At 40.2% G+C, this 15580-nt stretch overlaps 1 protein-coding gene across 2 annotated transcripts in view; it reads right to left on the reverse strand.

Moving 5' to 3' along the window:
• Nucleotides 1–325: 325 nt before the first annotated feature.
• The window catches only part of LOC110488917 (leucine-rich repeat and immunoglobulin-like domain-containing nogo receptor-interacting protein 2), a 318223-nt gene continuing 302968 nt past the window's right edge, over nucleotides 326–15580 (reverse strand). For both annotated transcript variants that reach the window (XM_021561383.2, XM_021561382.2), the window contains one exon: nucleotides 326–4021. In XM_021561383.2, the coding sequence (XP_021417058.1) occupies nucleotides 2165–4009 (1845 nt within the window). In that variant the 5' untranslated portion in view covers nucleotides 4010–4021 and the 3' untranslated portion in view covers nucleotides 326–2164. The remainder of the gene's footprint in view (nucleotides 4022–15580) is intronic.

Below are 15580 nucleotides of genomic sequence, written 5' to 3' on the forward strand. Positions count from 1 at the left end.
TTCTCAACCTGTGATCTGTCGTAGTTGTGTTTCTGCAGATCTCGTTCCTTGAATGGACTTGTCAACTTCATCTGATTTTGTAGAAATACAAATAACCCTTCGAATTAACATACATTGTAAGACAGTTCTCTTGATGCCAGTGATTGATATTTGATATGTTCTATTTTAACAATTGTATTCAACCATATGCTAATGTTACTATGCTGTTTCCAGATGTTCAACAGGCATATCTTATACTGATCAAGATCCTCTTTTGCTTCATTGCAGTAAATATATAGACACACTAAATGGTACAAATAAATATTATTTTATTTCACATACATGATTTTTTTTTATTTTACTTTGAACTTTTCACAATCTAAATGATTCAACAACAAAAATGAGGAACTACCACAACAAAGTCCAAATGTTTTACTGGGGAGAAAAGATGACAACTTCACTGTAGTAAGCTGGACACATATTTTGCCATCAGGCAAAGGTTACAGTCAAAGGAATAAAAAGAGACAAGAAAAAGACAGAAAAGTGGTCCATGTAGGTTCTCTGACCAATATGTCAACTTCTAAATCATCAAATGTGATTATTTCTCCCGGAAAAGTGTTATGATGCTCACTTTTGTAAAACCCTCAAACCACTTTGATAAATAAAATATTTTTCCTTTATGGTTGACAATAAACAAAAATATCTTCAATATCTAGGTGTATATTTGGGGAACAGGGATACATTTTCTCCAGTGTGACATTGCAATCCTGTAGAAGCCCTTTCCTATATTCATGGACAATTTCATGAGTGAAAAGTTACCATTTTGCTTGTTCGGTGGGGGAATTGAGATTTTGGCTGACATTGCATCCCATGAGTATTGCTATGAACAGTTTGTTTAAATGAGTGTGTACATACCTGTACATAATGAAGCATTAAGTACATATATGCAAAGATTATGTTTGGAGGGAATGCTCTGTTTCATCAATCTGTTTGGTGAGTAAGCATGGTGCAAGACCAAACCAATAAGAGTAATACCTTTAGATACAAATGTGTACTGTACACGGTTCTGTAGTGTCTTTAAAACCAATCCTGTACTTGGGCATGTAAATAGAATTTCAAAAGCTTGATTATGACACCTGTTCCTTTCGGGTCCCCTGGGTAGAGATTCAGATCATTTCGGAGGATCCGTTGTGGACAAGCTCACTAGCAACAGCAAGAACATTTGTCACAATGTCCTGGCATTGTATCCAATAAGATGCCATAGTTGGGGATTGCACTCCCGTGTCCTGTTATGGCACTCTGTAGTACTTTTTCCATTCCTAGTAAACCAAAGGGTGATCCTGATACTCTGATTTCTTCACTTTAAAGGGCCCAGTGCAGTCAAAAAAGTATATATATTTCCACACTATGAGGTTGAAATAATACTGTGAAATTGTGAAAAGTATGGTAATGCCTTTTTAGTGTAGAGAAATTTAAGCTGTTTTGGTGGAATGGAGTTTTGGCCATTCTGGTGACAACACCTGGTGTTAAATTAGTTAATAGACCAATAAGAAAGAGTTACAAACCTCTCTGCCAATAAAAGCTCATTTTCAGTTTTCCCCTCTCCACTTAGACCACTCCCAGACAGTCCTAGCAAAATCCTTGCTTGAGAAATGTCTTTTCTTGAAAACAATCACAGTAAGGTACTTCAATGTTACCTAGAAAATGTATGTCAAACAAAAACCAATGATTGCAAAGTTAAACAACCCATATAACTCTATGCACAAGAACTGCTTTAAACAATTTTTTGAAATATTTTTTTTATTTTTACAAAAATACATTTCATTGAAGAACAGTGCAGATGCAAAGTTTGGCCACAGAATGATTTGTGCTGTTGGTGCCGTCATTCTGTTACCAAACGTTGCATCTGCACTGTTCTTCAAGTGTGTTTGTAAAAATGACTGTGGAAATTAATAAAACTTGTTCTTGTGCATAGAGTTGTGGGGTTTGTTTAACTTTGCAATCATTGGTTTTTGTTTGGCATACATTTCAAAGAGAAAAATCTGAGCCTCAGCATCACTCTGTTACCATGGAATTGCCCAGTAGCATTCTCCTGAAGTAGTGGGAAATGTTGTTCCATTTGCAATACAAATACATAATCCTTAGAGCATTCCCAACATATGGATTCCCAGATTCACAAACCATGTTAGATCATTTTCATGTTAAAGCGATGAGGTCCAGCTTGTCCCTCTGCCCCTCCATCTACAGAGGTGCCATTAGACTTGGACCGAGGGACATATTCAATATCTATGTTGTTTTTATGCTTTCCCTTGCCCCGGCTCCAAACGAACAGTAGCAGAAAGCAGAACAAGACCACCCCCAGGAATGTGAAACATCCCATTGCTGTCGACACTAAGATAGTCTTTAGGTCCAAGCCGTAGGTCACGTTGCTAGTCCCATTGGTAGTGGCATTGCTGGGATCTGTGTAGTACTGGGTCCTGTTTGCGTAGAGCGACCCCAGGCTTTTCACTGCTAGGGAGGCCATCAATGAGTCGTTACCCGCCGTGTTGGTTGCCATGCAAAGGTACACGCCACCGTCCTGCACCTCGGCCACCTTGATCTCCAGCGTCCCATTGTTGTGGACTTTGACTCTACCGTAGCTCTTGTTGGTGAGGAGGTGCCGGCGTGGGGACAGCCACGACACCACCGGCCTGGGGATTCCTTCAGCACTGCAGTGTAGTTTCACTGACTGGCCCTCGTCCACTGCTATCGTCTGTGTCTTGTTCTCCCGGATTTTTGGCTTGGTGCATGTCACGTAATAGGATAGCAGGGTCTCCTTGAATTCCCTGAAAGGCCTGCCGCGGATACCCTCAGGGGTGCTGCACTCTGGCTGCGAGTCGCCAAAGAAGATGGAGTGCCTTTTCTGCAGGATCCACATGAGGCGACAGTCGCACACCAGGGGGTTGTCGTCGATCAAGAGGACCTCCAGAGCCTCAGGGGCTTGGAAGACACCCTTCTCCAGGGTGTTCAAATGGTTGTGGGAGACGTTGAGGACTTTGAGCCACCGGAGGCCCTGAAATGCGTACGATTCAATGGTCGACAACTGGGCCCCAACTAGATGAAGTTCCCTCAGGCGCACCAACTCAAACAGCATTCCCCCCTCGATGTGTCTGATGCGGTTGAAGGACAGGTTGAGGTGTGTTAGGTAGTGCAGGTGCTTTAGGGCCTGGTATGGGAAGGTGGACAGGTTAGTGTTGGTGATGAAAAGCGTGGTCAGGTTGAGGCTGTGTAGTGTGTTGGCAGGCACACTGTCCAGCGAGGTCCAGCTGTCAATCTCCAGGTGGCGCAGCCGGAAAAGCTTCTTGAAGGAGTATGCGTGCAATGTGCTGATGCTGAGGTATCGGAGGTGAAGTCTGACCAAGTTGTGCAGATGGGACAGGGCCTCAGTGGGCACCACCGTCAGGTTGCATCTCTCCAGGGTTAGTGTCTGTAGGCTCAGCAGTCCACTGAAGGCCCGGTGGGAGATGCACACCAGGTCATTGTCACCCACCTCCAGGAACTTCAGGTTGTGCAAGTCCTGGAACATGTAGTCCAGCAGGATGACGATCTTGTTGTCGCTGACATCCAGCCGTGTGAGGTTGGACAAGCCTGTGAAGACCCCCAGGGGAATAAGCTTGATGCGGTTGCTTTTGAGACTGAGCGAGTGCATGCTGTACAGAGGGTTGAAGGCCCCCGGCTCCACATAGCTGATAATGTTCCCACTGAGGTCCAGATCCTCTAGTCCAGGGTAGGGGGCAAAGTCGTCCGGGTTGACGGCCTGCAGCTTGTTCTTGCTCAGGTCCAGGATCCTGGTCTCGATGGGGATGCCGTCTGGGATGCTCGATAGGCGTTTGCGGTGGCACAGGACCGACTTGCTCTGGGCTGAGCAGTCACAGCGGGCGGGACATCCCAGGGCAGAACCCACAAAGACGGCCACTAGAGCCAGTCCCAGGAACGGTTGCCAGCATGAGAGGGCTGTGTGCAGCATGACTTTGCTCATACAGTCAACCATTCTGTCACGGCTCTACAAGAAAGAGAGGAAAAGCAGACAGAAAGAACGCACAATTAGAGAGCATAAATTGGTAAAAATAAGGAATATGTGAAAACCTTAATGGGTGTCAATACACATGTGTAAGACATCTTTTGAATGAAATTATTTTGGGATTATAAATGGAATCTTACATAACATAATTTTACTATTGTGGTGAAATTGACTGGCATCTTATCTCAATAAAAATGAAGGACATATTAGATTCTCTGATGCAAATGCCTCATTTTCAACATCCTGAATCATCCTTTCTTTCTATTGCGATCACACCCCTATGTCCACTGGCTCACTTAGTCAACATACAAGCACAACTTCGCCATTATCTTCCATTGGTTAATTCTCAGAATTGAAGAACAAATTGCCAAAAGTCATTTGTTACATAGGTTGTCTTCTCACACCACAATCAGTTCAAACAGTCTGCCCTCTTTGGTTGTGTTTTAGCCAAAGCAAACTGACGAAGGGAGAAGAGTGGAGAAGAAAGGAAACTGCCTCTATGATAAGTCTGTGGAGGCTATCTGATAATTATTCTAACCAAGGACTTCAGTGGATATAGAATGATTTCTATATATTAAGTGTAAAATCTCTAAGACAAACAAGTCCATGAGCAGCAGCTATGCAATGGGGCTTCACCAATGTACAGTGCCTTCTGAAACACCCCTTGAATTTTTCCAAATTGTGTTGTTACAGCCTGAATTTAATATTGATTAAATATAGATTTAGTTAAACTGGCCAACACACAATAGCCCATAATGCGAATTATGTTTTTAGAAATGTTTACAAATACATTTGAAATGAAAAGCTGAATTGTCTGTAACCCCTTTGTCATGGGAAGACTAAATAAGTTCAGGAGTAAAAATGTTCTTAACAAGTAACATAATAATGTACATGGACTAATTCTGTGTGAAATAATAGTGTTTAACATGAATTTTTAATGGCAACCTCATATCTGTACCCCTCACATACAATTATTTGTAAGTTCCCTTAGTTGAGCAGTGAATTTCAAACACAGATTCAACCACAAAGACCAGGGCGGTTTTCCAATGCCTCGCAAAGAAAGGCACCTATTGGTAGATGTCAACAAAAAGAAAAGCAGACATTTAATGTCCCCTTGAGCATGGTGAAGAACTCCCATACACTACAAAGACACAGGTGTCCTTCCTAACTCAGTTGCCGGAGAGGAAGGAAACCACTCAGGGATTTCACCATGAGGCCAATGGTGACTTTAAAACAGTTACAGAGTTTAATAGTTGCGATTCTCAGAAAACTGAGGATGGATCAACAACATGGCAGTTACTCCCCAATACGAATCTAATTGACAGAGTGAAAAGAAGGAAGCCTGCACAGAATAGAAATATTCAAAAACATGCATCGTGTTTGCAATAACACACCAAAGTAAAACTGCAAAACATGTGGCAAAGGAATGAACTTCATGTCCTGAATACAAATCCAATACATCACTTAGTACTACTCCTCCTATTTTCAAGCATGGTGGTGGCTGCATAATGTTATGGGTATGCTTGTCATATGCAAGTGAGTTTGTTTTTAGGAGGAAAATAAACAGACTAGAGCTAAGCACAGGAACAATTATACGGGAAAACCTGTTTCAGTCTGCTTTCTAACAGAGACTGGGAGACAAATTCACCTTTCAGCAGGACAATAACCAAAAACACCAGGCCAAATATATCCTGGAGTTGCTTACCAAGACAGCACTGAATGTTCCTGAGTGGCCTAGTTACAATTTTGACTTAAATCGCCTTGAAAATCAGTGATCAACAACCAACTTGACAGAGCTTGAAGAATATAAAAAAATAATGATATTGTACATTCCAGGTGTGCACAGCTCTTAGAGACTTATGCAGAAAAACACTCACAGCAGTAATCACTGTCAAAGGTGATTCTAACATGTATTGATTCATATTTAATATATTTGCAAACATTTCCAAAACATATTTTCTATGTGGTATTATGTGTAGATAGATGGGTGAAAAAAAACATCTGTTTAATACATTTTGAATTTAGGCTGTAACACAACAAAATGAGGAATAAGTCAAGGGTTGCGAATACATTATGAAGGCACTGTACATTCATATTGTCAAGTGAGGAATTGATAGTGCAATACAATTTAGGGAATATGACAAATCTATTGCTAACAACAATGCTTTCATGAAGTCCACAAGCGACATGTGTTTTTGCTAAACCGAATTCAACCTTTTTTAATCAAAGATGTTCCATCTATTTCCATCTCTGTGTTTTTTCTTCATATAGAAACAGCTCTATTGTTTAGACAGGAGCATATTGTCGGTTTCTCTGACCCTTATGCAGTGAAACAATGAGCATGATTGTATTGATTTTCCTACACACAACCCCTCATATCTCAAAGAACACACAAGCTGCACAATGTTAATGGAAGAAAAAACATGATGGGAAATGCATGAGAATTTCCAAAGTCCAAACACAATTAATAGTGAACACGATCAACAAGTAGAAATTGTTGGAGGGCACAACCTAATGGGGAGAACATTAGGCTGGTAATTATACAGATTATCACAAAAGCTGCGAAGGCTAATAAATGAAGGTCCGGGAGGTTAATACATTTTTAAAATCCAATTTAAACATTCATTTAAATGGTGTCAAAACAAATGGTGGAAGAATCAAATCAATTACACTCTGAAATAGTAGCATCTGGAGTCAAGATGTGTCTGCTCAGGTCTTCAGGAGAAGAGAGTAGGGTGGTAATAGGATGGGCTGAAGCCTTATTCCTTCACCTGTAATGTGTATTTTATCTGACACTCTTAAGTATACCAAACTTACTGTGGATACAAATACAGCGCATCCCCTGCATCATATATACTGCATTGTAGTTTGCTTGTCCTCCTGACCACTAGGAGGCCACAGTCTGTAGGCAGTGGTCAGTTCATATCAGCTCCCAACAACATAGACTTGATAGACAATATGTAATATGACAACTGTAAAGATATATTTAAAAAGCAAGTGGGAATACTGGGAGGAATTTAAATAAAGTCTACTGCATAAACTACGTCTTAAAACATTTGGTGGAATTTTGTACCGGATTATAAAATAATATAAACAATATGATTGTATATGTATGGTATACTATATTAATATGTAAAATATTCATTGAAGGGGCAGAAGGTATTTACAATAATTCCCATGGAATCCACTGCTCTTTATAGACAGATTGTGAAACAGGTTGTGAAAAGACTATTCCCGCTTCATCAGGTGTGTCATGACGTGCACTAAACTGAACTGTAATGAGAATAATCAGCATGACTCCCTGCGAGCACAAATACAGCATTAAAAAGTTTAGGAAACACAAACATGCCGTCATTACGGTATACAGTGAAGAATTAAAGATGTCTACTAAACAATCATGTTTAAATTGCTACTACACGATTATTATTATTATGATATATATATATATTTTTTCATATCCCATTTTATTGACTACATATGAAAACATAACTGTTTGGCCCACATCTATAATGCAATAATAATACTAACATATTATGCTGTACACATACAGTACCAGTCAAAAGTTTGGACACGGCTAATCATTCCAGGGTTTTTATTTATACATTGTAGAATTGTGGTGAAGACAGCAACGCCATGAAATAACACATATGGAATCATGTAGTAACTAAAAAAGTGTTAAACAAATACAAATATATTTCATATTTGAGATTCTTCAAAGTTGCCACCCTTGATGACAGCTTTGCACACTCTTGGCATTCTCTCAACCAGCATCATGAGGTAGTCACCTGGAATGCATTTCAATTAACAGGTGTGCCTTGTTAAAAGTTAATTTGTGGAATTTCTTCCCTTAATGTTTTTGAGTCAATCAGTTGTGTTATTTTGACTTGTTTAACAATTTTTTGGGTTACTACATACTACATGATGTGTTATTTCATAGTTTTTATGTCTTCACTATTAATCAACAATGTAGTCAATAATAAAAATGAATGAGTAGGTGTGTCCAAACTTTTGACTGGTACTGTATGTAGTAAGTATGTCATACATGTGTGACCAATATCCCCCCCTCCCGCCCGCAAGTACCACACACACACACACCCCTCCTGCCCGCAAGTACCACACACACACACACACACACACACACACACACACACACACACACACACACACACACACACACACACACACACACACACACACACACACACACACACTTCTCTGTCCACCAGTGAAATAGCACAGTGAATTATGGAGAGTGCTTCTAATCAGGACAAGAGCAGGCTCATGATTGTGCTCCCTCACCTGAGTCCGGTGCATAGAAAAGCTATTATGTACAGAGTGCACTATCATCATGGGCAGAACAAGCTAGAAGAGCTGCTCTGATGACAGCAAAATGCTACACTGACAAGACATTTAGACACAAATTAAGGCCAGGTTGGATCCTAGGTGGGTCTGATACCACTACTCTGATTCTGCATACAGTACATTTTGAGCATGGGTGGGTCTGATACCACTACTCTGATTCTGAGTACAGTACATGTTGATCATAGGTGGGTCTGATACCACTACTCTGATTCTGAGTACAGTACATGTTGATCGTAGGTGGGTTTGATACTACTACTCTGATTATGCATACAGAACATGTTGAAGAGCCATATGACAGTTGAAACAGTGGGGGTTGCTGAGAGAAGACCTTGTTACACTGGTGGTTGCTGGGAGAAGACCTTGACAAGCATGCAAAATGGATTGGCACTTGGAAACGGATAGATATTATTTGTTAAAGTGTTGAATTCCACATGTAATATTTCACCACAAGCAGGTGTAAATAAAGTATTCCAACATAGTCTTCTCGCATTATAGTTATAGTTATCATTTCTTGATTAACCTAATTTCCATATAATCACTCAAAACACATGGGGCCTTTCGGCCTCTGGATGCTGCTCTTAGCTTTGCAAAATAACCCGGGGCCATTGACGTAATGCATGAGTAACTATGACGTGCCAGAGTGTATGGCTTTTGTCTCACATAGTCACAGCCAACACACATTGCCACCCTGCCCAGCACGACTTCACCATAGTGTTTCCCCATTCTCCCCAAGTGGTCTTGGCTCTCGCATCTCTGGGATGACCTAAGGGTGGCTTGCTGAGCGTTGTCCCTGAGACTGAGTGCTACATAAAAATGTAGGCTCATATTGCTGCAGCGCTCATTTGATAATACAGGCCGGCCGCCCTATTCACTGTCTGAGTGTATGAATGCCAAATGAGCTTGCAGGAGATTGCAATCACTCCCCAGGTATCTTCCATGGGTCACCACAGCTTTCTCCCTCTCCCTCTCTCTCCTTCTCTCTCTCCCTCCTCCCTTTCTCAGTCGATTGTGAACAGTACTTCTTCTCACACAAACATCCACATAGGCAATACTGTAGAAGCTGTTCAATATTCAGTTGCATCCGGAAGGAAATGACCATGTTTAATAATTGAGATTCAATGGGAGATTCATTTAATTAAGAAATCCATTGATGTTTAAACAACCATTCCACTACTATTTCCCTTTTATAAGGCGTCAGTAAAATATAACGTGCCACACCAATAGATTAAGAAACATTTATGCATATTCACATTAAAAGTTGATGCTTTTCAAGACATCTTTAAAATTGAGAATAATCGCATGTCACAGAGACTTGACAATTGTAACATTCACAGCAATAATAAATGTCAACTAGCTCACTTCCATAAAAAATAAGTATTCAACATAATTTACTACAATAATTGATTGTTTATGCTCTTTGGATTGTGTGTAACTCGTCATTACGCATCTGTTTAGACTGAAAAATCCAAGCTCAACAGAATTCGTATGCCGACTCAATCACAAAAAATGATTATCCCAGTGAAAGATGATAGTGACAGAGAGCACAGCCGACAGAGTATGAAATGTTTGGCCCATCTAACCCTTATGGTGATAAACCCACCCCAGAGAAATGCAATGGAACTCACTGTCATGTATTATTTCTAAGAGGTATTCATCTGAAGTAAATAGCATTCCAGGTCACACAACTAAAGCAGAGCTAAGCGCAGTAAGCCTATGGAGGAGGCTTGAACAAAACCCCAAAACCCTCAAAAGGCAGGCACTTCCTATTTCCTGATGTTTGTTTTTAGCCCAAGTAGTTTGAGGATTTAGATAAAAAAAACTTTGCCCCTATGCAATGAACCAATAAAAATCATTTGTGAAGTTGGCCTGGCCCATATCTCCACTGGAAGGTCTTCAGAGTATGTTTGATGTGGCCTTTGTGCTACCATCACCCCACGTAATGCCATGGCTGTTTACACTCAAAAGTGTCCCTGCGCTCCAGCCGGATGTTCCAAGATGGCCTCTTTGTTTGGACTGCAATTATCAAAGCTCTTTAAAGACCGTAATCAAAGCGTAAAAATGTGATCTGGAAAAAAAGGAGAGGAATTAACTCACAATGGAACTAAATTAAATGTAATCATCAACAAATACATTGGGTTCTATCATGGGAGCTGGATTCTCATGTTTGGTTGTCTTGTACATTCATATTTATACAACCGGTGGGTCGAATCCTGAATGCTGATTGGTTAGAACCACATTCCAGACGGTGTCTATTCCACAAGTTGCCACCGGCTAAATCTATGATGTTAAAGTGCCCATTTACTCTGTTCCATCTGACTACACAATCCATTGTCTCATCAGCCCAGCTATTTATTTTAATTTTACCTTTACCTAGGCAAGTCAGTTAAGAACAAATTCTTATTTTCAATGACGGCCTGGGTTAACTGCCTGTTCAGGGGCAAAATGACAGATTTGTACCTTGTCAGCTCGGGGATATGAACTTGCAACCTTTCGGTTACTAGTCCAACACTCTAACCACTAGGCTACCCTGCCACACCAAGAAAGACAGCTAAACAACTTATGAACTTGATCTCCACTGTAAAATACATCTAGACATTATCTCACATTTCTTTTAGACTAACATTTAGTGTTCAACACCAGAGATTTGTATAAACCTTGCTGCCTGTCTCTCAGACATTTGCAACATTGTTTCAATATTCAAATTCGATCTCCTGCTGTCCCATAGTAATGAACATGTTGGAAGTCGGGACAAGACAGACAGGCAGGCAATGTTTCTCAGCCAGTCGAAATCACGATTAAGCTGGCATCATATTTATAGATATATACAAAAAATGTCAATTGAAAAATGTATTTTTTAAAATGATTGTGTTACTGTAGCTATGTTGGCTAGCTCCTCTGAACAACAGTATCCTGACGAGTGAGCACATTTTCTAAACCAGGCGAAATCGAGCCTCCTCAGCTTATTGTTATGCATGTATCAAAAGAAATGTCACTAGAAAACAGCTTAAAGAAATGCAAATTAAGCTACTTTCTATTATTCTGGCTGCACTTTTTGATGTGTCTGTAAGTTAGCCATAGTTGGCTAGCCACCAAGCAAGGGATAAAAACATTGCCAGCCAATATGGCAATGGAACATTTTGAATGAATGACTGGGTCGCGTCTCTAGCAACCTGAGATTTGTTTTGGGACTATATCTTGTGGAAGGATGACATAGTATGAATAAATGAATCAAATAGCTTTTATGAAAATATGTCAATCATTATTTGAATATGTTGGTAAAGCGTTGTATAAAAGTGATAATTCCCTCGAAGCTGGTGTTTGGAGGATATATTGGTACGCTTTTCCAATTAACAACACCCGTGCCAATATATCCTCCAAACACTGGCTTCGAGGGCATTATCACTTAAGTGTAGGTTGCCCTGAAGCCTGCAGCTCAGAATAAAATGCTACAACTATAAACACTGGTTATAGTTGCTTTGGATTCATACGATGTACCTAAAAGAATATGACTGACATCACGGTAGACAAAAATAAACGAATTCTATGATTTGATATATGCTACTCACACTCAAACTTCCAAGTAAATGCTGCATTGATGCCAATTGGAAACAAAAAAGTGATGTCACGGTAATTCTACTGTAGAAGGACACAATTGGATAAAGACTTGCGTTAGACATTTTCAGACAGTGCCTTTCAAAATGGAAAATCTTCATACTCATTTAGTGGGGTAGAAATCAATGAAAACAGAAGATGGATGCCCATGGTCCCTGACACTCTCCTTCTGAACTATGCAGGCCTGGCCATGACTTGAACGGAAGCTCCACCAACTCCACACACATGAGCCGCATCTCGTTAATTCTAGTACACTCCACGCTACAGAGACAACATGCAGCACACCCCCCATCGTTAACTACAAGATCGCACTCAAATACAGTACTAAGGGGTTAACATGCACATATTACATACATGTCAGCGCGGCTTTTGATATTTGACTTTCCCAGATATCAAGAATGAAATGACAGACAATCATCATAATGTTAAGTGTATGGAAAAGTTATTAAATCATCATTTTAATGAAGCCTTATGTCTTCTAATAACGCTTCCCTAAAGGAAAGATGTAATTAACTTGCTGTGTTGCTAGAGTGTGCAATTAACCCACCTTTTTTAAAGGGAGCGTCTGCAAGTAATCGAATAGATAGGTGACGGTGGTAATGAGAAGGTAATCCTGGAACATTCTCTTCTTGCTTTATCCATTATTAAAATCATTTTTGTAAAGGATACCAGATGGCATGGGTTACAGACATATGGCCTGCCAAGGCGCAACATGACACTGGCCTATTCTTTAATAAGCTTGAGGGTTGCGTAACTAAAACTCTCTCAGAGCATGCACTGGTGTTGAAAACATCAAATACCATGAAGTACATTCTCCCATGGTGCTGTTACAATACCAGTGAAGCTCACTACTGTAGCTTAGCAACACTAGTACAATAACAACACTACTTTAGTTTAGCCACACTAGTACAATAACAACACTACTGTAGCTTTGACACACTCGTACAAGAACAAAACTACTGTAGTTTTGCCACACTAGTACTATAACAACACTACTGTAGCTTAGCCACACTAGTACAATAAAAACACTACTGTAGCTTTGCCACACTAGTACAATAACAACACTACTGTAGCTTAGCCACACTAGTACAATAACAACTCTACTGTAGCTTTGCCACACTAGAACAATAACAACACTACTGTAGCTTAGCCACACTAGTACAATAACAACACTACTGTAGCTTTGCCACACTAGTACTATAACAACACTACTGTAGCTTAGCCACACTAGTACAAGAACAACACTACTGTAGTTTTGCCGCACTAGTGCAAGAACAGCACTACTGTAGCTTAGCCACACTAGTACAAGAACAACACTACTGTAGCTTAGCCACACTAGTACAATAACAACACTACTGTAGCTTTGCCACACTAGTACTATAACAACACTACTGTAGCTTAGCCACACTAGTACAAGAACAACACTACTGTGGCTTAGCCACACTAGTACAAGAACAACACTACTGTAGTTTTGCCACACTAGTACTATAACAACACTACTGTAGCTTAGCCACACTAGTACAATAAAAACACTACTGTAGCTTTGCCACACTAGTACAATAACAACACTACTGTAGCTTAGCCACACTAGTACAATAACAACTCTACTGTAGCTTTGCCACACTAGAACAATAACAACACTACTGTAGCTTAGCCACACTAGTACAATAACAACACTACTGTAGCTTTGCCACACTAGTACTATAACAACACTACTGTAGCTTAGCCACACTAGTACAAGAACAACACTACTGTAGTTTTGCCGCACTAGTGCAAGAACAGCACTACTGTAGCTTAGCCACACTAGTACAAGAACAACACTACTGTAGCTTAGCCACACTAGTACAATAACAACACTACTGTAGCTTTGCCACACTAGTACTATAACAACACTACTGTAGCTTAGCCACACTAGTACAAGAACAACACTACTGTGGCTTAGCCACACTAGTACAAGAACAACACTACTGTAGTTTTGCCGCACTAGTGCAAGAACAACACTACTGTAGCTTAGCCACACTAGTACAAGAACAACACTACTGTAGCTTAGCCACACTAGTACAAGAACAACACTACTGTAGCTTTGCCACACTAGTACTATAACAACACTACTGTAGCTTAGCCACAGTAGTACAAGAACAACACTACTGTAGCTTAGCCACACTAGTACAAGAACAACACTACTGTAGTTTTGCCGCACTAGTGCAAGAACAACACTACTGTAGCTTAGCCACACTAGTACAAGAACAACACTACTGATTGTTTTGTATCTTTGATAAGTGCAATGTATCGTCAGTACCAGTATGTTGTTGTGTCTGACATCCTTCCCTGCACATCATCCTCACCTGGCCAATGTTAGAATATACATTTATCAGCGTGATAAAACACCATAGGGTTCAGCAAAATAATGCATATTTTGGAGGGAATAAGGATAAACAAATGATTAGAATCACATTGTATGGACTTAAATTGGCAAATTATGACCTTATTGTTTAAAACCATTAGTCAAATGTTCTCCAAATATTGTCAACAATCAGAAGCAAATGAAAGGGAAAGCGGCTCAAGATTAACACACAGCTGCAACATAATTACCAACATAAGTGATGTGAGAGATAGAGAGAGAGAGAGATTTGGGACCACATCCATAACTATGAGAATCTAGGGCCTTAGGTGGGCTAATAACCCCCTCTTCTCCAATTGGCCTTGTGCTTTATTCGCATTGCAGAGTCAAACAGAATTTAATCTGTGTTAATTAGCTATACACTTTGGAAGATTGAATCAGCTGCTCTTTATAATTATGTCAGATAACCCTTGAGTTCGGAAGCAGTCAAAGAGCACCGTCAAATGGTTGGGCCTCACTTTACCCACGACCAACCAAACCCTGAAGAAAGTATTTAACACCATGACTTACAATCTTAATCCCATGTTTAATAGTTATTCATTAATATGACTGAGCTGTGGAGAGGAACAGGAGCTTGTAAGCGTGGTTGAATATTTTGTAATTAAATGTGCCAGAATTCAATTATAATGGCAGCGAATGGATGACATTATTGGCGAGTCCTGGGTAAGTGATGACTTTCAAAATAAAAGTCAAGCGATGGGTACTTTAACCCTTAGGTCCATCATAGATGGGCATCAGGTAAACAGGAAGCAATTGGGAAGTCCTAAAGATTTTAGTCACTCATTTCAGTTGGGGTTGACTAAGGTATATACTGCCTATTCAATGGCAGAATTTCAAAGCATATATTTCTCACTATAAACCACTACAGTACCCTTACCATATCAACATGAATGTATTTCCATACTGCTATTGAGGTGACTATTGTGCTGTATAGCACCACTGTAAGGTCAAAATCCCTCAGAGGAAGAACGTGCTCTCTACCATGAGTAGGAAGTTCAGGAAAGGTACTTAATCTATCGTTAACAGGGCAGTAGTCTAAAAGGTGCATCCTGGGGATATAATATACATATGTCTCTGTAATAGCTGTAGAACGCTGTCATGTTAAGTTGCCTTTGAAGAAAATACAAGAGCCGGAAAACCTGGACTCTAAGCTCAGGCTTATTGCA

Source organism: Oncorhynchus mykiss, chromosome 14, assembly GCF_013265735.2.
Source record: "Oncorhynchus mykiss isolate Arlee chromosome 14, USDA_OmykA_1.1, whole genome shotgun sequence".
Lineage (NCBI taxonomy): Eukaryota > Metazoa > Chordata > Actinopteri > Salmoniformes > Salmonidae > Oncorhynchus > Oncorhynchus mykiss.